The sequence below is a fragment of the Argiope bruennichi genome, chromosome 3 (genome assembly GCF_947563725.1).
Source record: "Argiope bruennichi chromosome 3, qqArgBrue1.1, whole genome shotgun sequence".
NCBI lineage: Eukaryota > Metazoa > Arthropoda > Arachnida > Araneae > Araneidae > Argiope > Argiope bruennichi.
The window spans coordinates 44611380-44622510 of NC_079153.1; the positions used below are offsets into that span (position 1 = coordinate 44611380).

The 11131-nt window shown below is 27.0% G+C and overlaps 1 protein-coding gene across 1 annotated transcript; it reads left to right on the forward strand.

The window, feature by feature from the left end:
* The first annotated feature begins 3355 nt into the window (after nucleotides 1-3355).
* Nucleotides 3356-10463, forward strand: LOC129964122 (uncharacterized). Its single transcript, XM_056078812.1, has 3 exons — nucleotides 3356-3633; nucleotides 5215-5451; nucleotides 7574-10463. The coding sequence occupies exons 1-3, from the start codon at nucleotides 3516-3518 to the stop codon at nucleotides 7807-7809; spliced, it is 591 nt and encodes a 196-aa protein (XP_055934787.1). The 5' UTR covers nucleotides 3356-3515; the 3' UTR covers nucleotides 7810-10463.
* Nucleotides 10464-11131: the final 668 nt, after the last annotated feature.

Consider the following 11131-nt stretch of genomic DNA (forward strand, 5'->3'; position numbering starts at 1 on the left):
CGTTTTTAAAAAATATTTTAAAATCCCCATATACTCTTTTTTTTTTTTTGTACCAGAGTTTCTATTTAAGGATGTTCGGTCCATGTACACATATTTGTATAGAGCTAAATTTTAAGACGGCTTGTTGTTAACTACAGCAAAGATAGTATAAGTATGTGTCGCCATCTATATGCCACTACAAGAGTAAAAAGACATTAAAAAATTAGAAGATCTATGGAGCGTCACATAACACTGGAAACAACTGACATTTTCATGATTTATCTTACGAAAAAGATATATATATATATATATATATATATATATATATATATATATATATATCACATAACGATTATGGTTATACATATTAGTGTTAGGAAAATTAACCTTTCAACGACGCCAATATAACTAGGACTATCTTAATTACATGTTTTATGAATATGTTTTTGATTTAAAAAGTAATTTTCACTGTTGTAACAAAAATCAGATTAATTTCATTCCTTAATCCACCCGTTAATTTTTTCCTTTGTTAAAGCAACAATTAAAAACGTTTCCATTTATACTTCAGTAGCTCCCACCAGGAGCCATCTCATATAACAAGAAGGGAAGCTTACGGTATGATGACTAGTTCTCTCTACCCAGCTGGATACAAAAATGGTGTAGGGTAGACTACTTTCTACCGATGACGGGACGTGCTTTCCACGGGAAAGGTTGTATCGTGGCCAGTTATGGCTCTTAGGACTCAACCTCATTTCAATCCGGTGCTATCGCAGCGATCCGATCATTCAGATTTATATCATCTTCAGAGCGGGACAGAATAGTTTATGGGTGATTATACTTTACCTGTTTTACCCTTTCTGAAATTTAATATTAAACACTTTTTAAAATGCATTTTGCAATTTTTGATGCTCGAATAATTTTTTTTAACACTATGGGAGTATTATAGTATTGGTGGGAGTATGGGAGTATTTAGGGAGAAAATATTTTAATCATCAAAAAATTCGAATTTGAGATTTAAATAAATCTTTACGTTTAAGATATCCTTGAATACGAAAAACACATTTTTGGAATTATGTCTGTCTTTCTAAGAATAGGGTAATTCGAAAACGTTTTCTCCTATTCTGATGAAATTTAGTATGTGATTTTTACATAAAATGTTCAGATAGCTATTCAATTTTGAAGTCAGCATGAAACATTTGCAGCAACAAGAAAACGATAGGAACATCTTCATGGCAATTAAACAGCAATTAATTGCAAAATAAACTTACATCATTTATTAAAAATTAATTCAAAATGGAAAAAACTTATACGGTGCAATAATTGGTATCATTGAAAAAAATTTATATTTAAAATGATGTAAAAATCATTTTTGTTCTGTAATATTATCGTATCAGGAAAGAGTCCAAAATTTTGTTTAGCTTTTAATTAATTAAAATTTAAAAAAATGTCGCTCCGAGATGCACATTCCCATCCACCAAAATATAATTTTATCATGTTGTATCTATAGGCCAAACTCATGGATTTAAAGAGTAGCAACACACACGTACATACACCCATGCAACCGTCGTTATTTTTTAATAGAAATTTATTTCGGGTTGTTAAATTTGATCACGCGCAAACATTTAATTCGAAATGTTTAATATTAAATATCTCTTTTTCTAAAAGTTGTATAAAACGATTGAATTCTTAACGGAATTCAATCGTTTTATACAACTTTAGAAAAAGGTATTGTTCAGTCAGTGCATGACAATTCCATTAATGAAGAAGCAGGAGTTGAACTTTCATAGGTTTATTTTCACACATTTATGGACACGGACATTTCTAAGCTACCACACAAACACATCACAACACAAAAGACGGGAGAGAGAGTTTATACATGTCGCCGCGTCGGCGTCTCGAATACATCTGGTTAGGGGAACAGAATTTCCCCTTTTCTCCACCGGAGGGAGTCAAAACTCTAACAGGTATCATTGGAAAGAAATGCACTCTTCAATGCAATTCTTTGCAGTAAGCAAAGGCAAAGAGCTTATTCACATTTCGCCTACTACAGTGCATAAAACAACTTTTCTTGTAGAATTGCTATTTTCTAGTAAATAAATAAGCCAGCCACTTTTTTTGGGATTATCTGAGTGTTAAAATTGAGTTGTTTATTTTTTCTAATGAATGGTTTTATCTAAATGATAAAATCTGAGTATTCCGGATTTTCTGAGAAAAAAGTTTTTATAAAAAAATGTTTTGTTTCTTTCTGAATAACTCTGTCTAACCATCAACACTGCTCGCAGGAGAATCAAATCTCTTGCCATTTAGTTTAAGAATATTATGAAGGTACTAAAGTTTTGAGAATTTTCAATACATAATTTTATTAATGTTTATGACTACATATTTTTATGGATGACGAATATTTTACAAGCGGTTATTACGTAACCAATATCAATAAGTCACAAATACCAGTGATCAATACTTTTCAAAGATGGGTGTAATTCAAATCCTTGATACGATCTTACAGGTGATATTTTAATTACAGGTCTTGGATCACGATATTAAAAAACAATCGAAACGATCTGTGAATGAGTTGAAAAGTGAACGAACCGGTTATTCTTGGAATTATTGTATCATCGAATTGTATATCACTGAAATGTATCGAGCGGTTACTTCAATGAATTTCCCCAAAATTTTTGCAATATAGAAGTTTTGATAAGAGAGGATTTGTCTAATTTCTGACTTCCTCCGGTTTGTTAGCTTTGAGTTTTAACTCAACAGATGGCGCTTCAATTTTGATGACAAGTCACCGCTTTACTTCATGGGAGTGACATTGACTCTCCGATATTCGCATTTGACGATGCACTATTCCATAAAGACCTTTTTTAATTGCTTGTGATATGACTGCATATATTCTGTTTATCACTGGTGCCGTCTATTGGTAGAATATAGAACTAAAGTAAACATTTTAACGAAATGACATATTTTTAATTCAAATTTTTCAGAAAATGGTTTACTCCAATAAAGAAATTAAATAAATAGTTTTGAAAAAAAAAATTTAAGAAGTAAGCTGAAATAGATAAATTGATTCAATCAAACGTTACTTAAATTAGTAAATTAAGTACGATTAATAAATTTTATATTGAATACTAATGGATAATTTTTAATTAATAATATGATTGAAATAACAGATATTTGGACCAAATATTTAAAATTAACAATAGTAAAATTATTTGTTATTCAAAAAATCGTGGATTATGCATCTCTACATATTTTTAATAGAACTTTTTGACCACTCAGCTCTTGTGCAGTCTTTTCGTGTAGGAATTAGCCCAACAAATTCTTTTAACTATAACCGTAAACTTTTCCTCACACGTACCTTCCCACAACTCCCGGTATTTATTTACGTTTGATACCCCGCCGAGCTTCAGTGTTGCTATAGGAACGAGCTGAAGAAGGAAAGCAACACTGAAGGTTAACCTGTTGAATCTTAAAAGAAATTTTGATTCTTTCAAGAATTCATCATCAGGATTTGAATCGCTCATTTACAAAGCGTTATGACATTAAAAATAATCCTTTTTCTCGGTTCCGTTCGTCAAGGGCGGAACTGCACTCGAGTAGGTAATTTCATCAAGAAAGAATTAGAAAAAAAGAGCCACAATGTAACAGTTTTTGGTGAGTCTTTTTTTTTATCCCTTTCTTTTTAAATAATTTTCGTGGATGGCTTTTTTTTTAATTGTGAGTCGAAAAATTCACAGGTTAAAAAAAAAATTACCTGTGTCTGCAATGGTAATATAAGAGAAGTGATTGTAAAGATTTTTGCAATTAAATCTGATTTAGTAATTACATCTGATTATTATATATATATATTTATGAAATATTTATATAATATTTTAATCGTACAAAATGGTTGGCTGTTCCCATGATATCAAATATTTTTTTAAAAATATTATTTAAAATAGCTAAATTATTCCTTTGTTGCTTTGGCCTTGAACATTTTATTTGTCCTTGATGGAAATTTCACACTTTAACCAAGTTATTGAATGCACATTTGCTAATAATGAAGCTCAAAAATTCTTTGAAAAGTGGTTTATCCTTTCTTTTGTTTGTTTTCTATGTATAAGAATTGTCATAGATAGATTTAAATATGTGATTTAGGTCTCATCTTTTTTAATATAACTATGATTGTTTTATTGTTATTAGATATTTAATTTAAAAATTATTTCCATTTTTTTTCATTACAATTTTATTTGTTTAAAATATTTTAAGAAGTTGAATATCATTAAAATTTTTGATATCCATAAGTACAACATTTTGATTGCCATTTTCCAAGTAAAATTAAAAATAGTAATGATGAAATTAACTGATAAAACTAATGTTAACTAAACAGAGCTTCATGTCAGGTATCATAGATCAGTTTTAAAGGATTTTAAGGCAAAATATTGCTTTCAATATATAATCAATTTTCTAAAAAGAAAAAAAAAAGGGGGGGGGGAGACCAGATATCTTAATAAAGGTTGAAAGTTCTTCTGAAACTCTTCCTGATAAAAATATTTACTTAATTAATATTTACAAAACATTCAGTCAAATTATTTGTATTATTTAATAAAATATTTGATCAAATTGGATGAACTAGTTTAAAATTTATTTCTGTTTAATTCATGCTTTTTTTTTCTATAGATTTTCATTAAAATTAAACTAATCAAATAAATTATTTCAAATGAGTTTAAACTATTTTTCTTACTATTAAAAATTGGAAGTTATTGGGTGATTTCTGTGAATAAATTTTTTGTTCCTTATGTGGATAGACAAAATCTGTTTATATAATGTGACTTCCTCTTTATTTATTTATTTTTTAATTCTAAGCAGCTGAATTGTCATGTTGCATTTTGCTTGTTAAATTTAAAAGAGATTTTGTAATTCATTGTATATTTTCTTGAAGTTTTTTTTTAATAAAATATTTTTGAGATTTTAAAGTTTAGGTATTATATCAAAAAGAATGATTTTTTTTAAACTTTAAATATCATATTTCTAAGAATTTTAAAGTTATTGGACCAACACAATTGGTCATTTGGTAAGTTAAAAACATTTTTCTCCAATTTTTTTTTGTTCTTAAATTAGCATTTACATTTTAGAAACATTTTCTGAAATTATTCTTCATATTTATTTATTCTTTACTAGAATTTTCTGTCAGAATATCAGTTACCAAAATCATATTAATATATATATATATATATATCTCTTGTTTAATTATAGATCCATTGGTAATGGATTTTCCTTTATTGAAGAAGCCCTTGCATTTCCATGCTCCTGGTGAAACACCTCCTGAATGGCTTGTGAAATACAATTCACTGATTGAAGAAGCAGATGGCTTTGTTGCAGTTAGTGGGGAATACAATCGCTGTATACCTCCTGCACTTGCAAATATGTTGGATCATTTTCCTCCAAAGTCTTATAGATGCAAACCATGCAGTATTGTCTGTTACTCTGCAGGTAAATATTATTTTTTGAAGTATAGGTACAATTTTAACAGAGCCCTAGAGTAAAACTTGTTAAATCTTAGCAATATTTCACATAACTAAAAGTCTTTTCAGTAGATATTGGAACTAACAAAATAGGGCCTATTTTCAAATTTGGCAATAATTCGTGCCCTGCAAACAAAATATTATCAATGAATGATAATAAAAAGTTATATGGTTAATCTTTCATAAAGTGTAGCTAAGTTAAAATGTCAGTTAATTTAATATCGATATTTAAATAAAAATGGAACTTTCAGTTTTGGTAGGCAAAGGTGTCAGGAAACATTAAAGTTGGTAAGAAATGTTACATCTATATTAACACAGAAATGACAACAATCTGCTGAGTATAGTGACTTTGCAGTGGAAAGATGGCCAAGAAATTCATTTATGATGAATGTGTATTGCTGCTGAATAATACCTTCAAAATGTTAAATATGCACCTGGATGCATTGTCATTATAATTTATAACATTAAATATGTTTTATTCTCTAATTTTTTTTCTGGGAAGCCACTATATTTCTTAGAGAACTAAGGAATTTGCAAATGCTATATATGTAAGAATTTTGTATGAAAACAATTCAATAGAATTAAATATTCACTGTATTTTGTAATATAAAATAGGCTGTTACTTTAATACTTCATACTACCGATAATATCTATCTTTTAGCACTATATTTATTATTAATATATATCTAGGACAGTCATTTCTAGTTTGTTACAATGCATCTTTTCTGCATTTTAAAAATATTTTATTTCAAAAGAAATAGGTAAAATAAAATTCCTATAGAGGAATACGGTTCTGATTGTTTCCTTTTCTCTGTTTTCTAATCTTAACTACTGTTAAAAACTAATAAAATTAGAATTAATAACTAGTAAAATATAAACATGTGCTATGAAATATGCTAATAAATAGTCAGTGATATGCAAATGCAAAAGATGTAAAAAAAAAACAACAACAAAAAAAAACATTTTTTAAAAACTCTTCTGATAAATCTAAATGAGCAGCCTTGTCTTTCAACTTTTATCAATCTAAGATATAAAAGATATAAAATACTTTGTAGCAGCCTTTTAGGTACTTGTATGTTAACCACATGCAGTAATTAATTGACAAAAAGAAAAAAAGATACAACCATCAATTAATCACCAAAGACATTATGTTAGTCTATCTACTGTGTTTGCTAATGACAAGCGATTAAGTGTAAAATTATGGTTTGTGATATAGTAAGACAGTGACATGTGGTTAATATGTAAGGGCTGCCATTTGTAAATTTCCAGTGTTTGCCTATTTTGTACTGTAAAACAGTTTTGAAAAATCTGGAAGTCGTGATTTTTTTAACTAGAGTGAATGGGAAGTTAACCTTTTGATTATAATTTAGAGAAAAATTCAAAAACCTATCAATATAGAAATTTTGACAAAGATAGCAGAATGTGCTCTGCTTTGTTTTAAGTAATAGAAAGATAATATTTTAGATTTTTCTTGACTGCCTATGACTACTATTCTAATTTTCTCTAATTTATAATCAAACAACATTTCTTATTTGAGAATGAGGACTGAATAAGAGAGGGAAATAAAATAATCAGCTAAGGGTGTAGGACAGAAACTGATTAGTGTGATAGAGGGTGCAAATCGTTTCTGTTGCAGCAGTGGCACCAACCTATAAAAAAAGTAATATAAGTGATGTTATATTATATTTGTACCACATATAAATTAAATTGGTAACTTATATAATTTAAGTACCACCAAATATTACATAAGTGTTGTTATATAATATTTGTATCACCTTAAATTGAATTTGAATAAGAGCAGCACATATTTAGCCTCCTATCTTAAATTACTGAACTGTATATGTTGACATTTTGGACATATACATTTGAAAAACATTTTTAAATATTTTTTTAAAACTTTTTGAATATTGTGTGTGTTTTGTATGATTTATTGATTTACTAATATGACATATATGACTATTTGTAAAATATTATAAATCTGTGTATATGTCTAGACACTTCAAATTGAGTTCTTGTTAAGTTGAAATTAATTTTGCTGGTAACTATTGGATTTGTTAAAAATTTTACAAATCATATTTATGTATATATAGGTCCAGGGGGTGGATCTACTGCTGGAATGCAACTCAGGTATTTCTTAGGAGAACTTGGAATGGTTACTCCTGGTTTTATGTTCACAAATCCAGTGGTGCATCAAGCCTATGCTGAAGACGGAACTCCGGATCCATCAAACGACAGTGCTGTTTCAAAGGCGAATAGGTTGATTTCAGAATTAGAGTGGTATGCAGAAGCTCTAAAGGCTCAAACTCAAAAATGTGGCCTTCCATAATGTTGATTTAAAATCATTACTGAATCAAAACTTTCTGCTTTTTAACCACTAAAATTTGTCTTTGAATTTTAGCATTTCTCTGCTATAACTTTTTGTGATAAATTCCAAAGTAATATTCGAAATATCTATATTTATTCTGAGCTTTATAGATATAATTGGAAAGAGCTTGTGATGTTTTAAATGTTGTCTGTCTGTCAACTGTGATGTCAATGAATGACCTTTGGGGAGATAGTAGAAAATTTTTTACTTAAAATTAAATAAAAAACATCAAATCTGTAGAGTAATTATTTTTCAATTTCTAATTCTGATTATGAATATCTGTGAAGATAGTTGTTAAAGATGCGTGATATAAATGACAAAATAATTTGAGATATATGCTAATTGATCTTGTGTATTTATTTTTACAAATCTCTATATAAAATACAAAATGTCACAATTTAAAAAGTATCATAAAAACAAAATTTTAATATATTTGGATATGTTTTGGATTTTTAAAAAAAATATGTATGAAGAGTTTATCAGAGATGTATGAAAAGTTATCAAAGAATATGTTCATTGATAGGTGATGCTGAGTTACAATTGTCTACCATATTGAGAATTGCATCAAGAAGGAATTGGGCATAAAATTTTCAGTCTCATTTTAACTATGAATTCTTTTTCTTATTGCTTATTCTTTGAATACGTATGTTTTTGGTATACAAGACCAATATTTATCTAAAAGGCAGTTTTCTTAAAAACTGGTATGTGAGAAAATTTAGAGTGCAATTCTAACTAAATATGCAAATTAATTTTAAAAAAATATTTTTCAAAGAATATTTAGTATCATTTCAAAAAGCAGGATTAAAAAAAACATAGAAATGATGTTTAAAAGTTTTTAAACTTTTAAACATCATTTCTTAAAGTTTTTGTTATGATGTTTAAAATGATGTCTTAAAGTTTTTAAAAAAACCATGAAAAAAATCTTATTTTTGCTTAGCTTTTTTAAAAAGTAGAGTTTTTAGAATTAGAATAAATGTGAATCAAAGTAATATTGATGTTGAGATGTGCTTTTGTTAGACAATCATCATGTATAATGGCCATGGAAGTTTGTATAGGAGGGATACTTTCTCATGTCATTCAAATCTTCTGACCATGATTCATATTTGTGAGAACTGTTCCAAAATATCTTTCATGTTGTGAAATACAGGATGTAAATTTAATTTAACAAAACTATAATATAATAACAAAATTATTGATACTCAAGTCTTTCTTTGATTATTATGAAGAATGATTCAAACATTTTAAGTGTTTGAAAAAGAGATCTCAAAGTTTAAAGAGAAATTTAATTAACTTTTATAATTGTATATTAATGTTTTACTATTAGATAAATTTTTATATTTAGTTCATAAAATTCTCTATTAATAATATTTAGAGCTTGCAATGAATTTGTTTAGATTTGAATTACTCGAAAAACTTAAATTCACTTTTTCTAAAAAAAGTATAGAAATTTGTTTTATTGATTATTTGAGAGAAATTTCATCACATATGACTGATACATCAGAACATTTTAATGCTTTAATTTTAAAAATTGTTTTTCAATTATAGAATTTTTTGGGTTTTTTTAGCAATTAGTTTCTGTTTAAATACTTTTTTTTCTTGTTTATTTTAATATTAAAAATATTTCATCTACTTTTTGAGATCTTTCTTATTAAAAGCAATCATGTATAGAAATATTTTATTATTGATTATGTTTGTCTTTCATTTTGCATTAATTTGTTTTCATTAAATTTTCTTTTTTCTTTTACCCGAATGTATACTTTGTGAAGAATATGATATGGCATGTTTACTTAATTCTTATTTTCTTGCTTTTACTTTTCAATTGTTATAATTCTTTTTTAGAACAGGGTGCATTTCCCCATTTGGTTTGTTAGTTTGTACTAAGCATTGTATAATGAGATGATAAATTATTTTTATGAAATATTGTTGGTGAATGAAATATTATTATTGGTTTGTTTTATTTTAATTTCCATATAAGCATTTTTTAACTGTTTATAGTAAATAGAAATGAACTGATTAATGCAGCAAATATGCTAAATTACTGAAAAATTATTTTGTAAATATCAACTTGTTTCTCAAATTAAGTAGTCGTATAATTTCTGAAAGATTATGAATATTGTTGTATCAGGATATACATGTAAAGTAATAAATTATACTATACATGATTAAGAATTAAGATCCTACATTTGGTGAAGTATTTTTTTTTATATATTTTTTACATCAAAAAATCATTGGTGATAAAAAAATTTTAAAAAATATATTGCTTTATGCAATACAAATATTGAATGCTGATATTATAGTTTTAGTAGTTTGTATCTTACATACATTTTCATATATTTGATTTTTTTATTGTTATGTTTAGTATTCAGTTCAAAATAATATTTTTCCTGTTTTGTTGAATGTTTTTTGAAATGGGTGTTGCCATTTCTGTGACTAAATGTTAATTGTATGGCTTATAAAATATTTTAGAGCTCTGTTTTAAAATGGAAAAGAGAAGATTTTTTTTTAAATCGTTGGATTTTGAAGGATAGTTTTTTTTTTTTTATCACTTCTTGTTTTTATTATAGAATTTCAAAATTATATATTCTGTATTTGATAGTGATTCTGAATTTGATTATGTTTAATAAAATTTATTTCTTTAGAAACTTCGTCTTATCATTAATATTTTTGGTGTTTACTGCTATTGTGTGTATGTAAGGCCGTCGTGGTTTGGTAATGGAAACTCACTCTTTCGCCAAAGGATCGTAGGTTCAAAATCCAATTTTTACGCAATCTGCAAACGTAATGTGTTGAATCCGTCTGGAATAGAATGTCCTTCCGCCGTAGTAGTATAAAATCCTCATATAGTTCAAACATTGATTTACCGATTCTTCTTTTTAATTGCATATTAAATTTTTTTTCACTAATCAAATTATAAGAAACAGATTTTTTTGATATTATAACAAATTAATTAAATTTGTCTTACTTCCATTTATATCAATATAAATATTGTATATGTTTCTACCTTGTATTAAATTTTAAAAGTTTTATTTCTTTTTCTTTTATTTACTGAGGAAAGTCACTTCATAATTATGCCTCTACCTTAAAATTCAAAGGCCTATGTGTTTCTTTCCTTGCATATTTCAGTGATATATTTTGATTAAAAAAAACTACACGAATAATACTATTTTTTGTCAATTTGAATACATTTATATATAAATCGTAGGATTAAATTAACAGATTGCTCAAATTGCACTTCAAAACGAGTTTTCGTGGGCGCAGACACTCGTAATGTGTCAATAGTAGA

Coding starts and splice junctions, on each gene's coding strand:
- LOC129964122 (XM_056078812.1), top strand. CDS start 3,516: ATGACATTAAAAATAATCCTTTTTCTCGGTTCCGTTCGTCAAGGGCGG. Junction 3,634..5,214: donor CCACAATGTAACAGTTTTTG/GTGAGTCTTTTT, acceptor GTTTAATTATAG/ATCCATTGGTAATGGATTTT. Junction 5,452..7,573: donor TATTGTCTGTTACTCTGCAG/GTAAATATTATT, acceptor ATGTATATATAG/GTCCAGGGGGTGGATCTACT.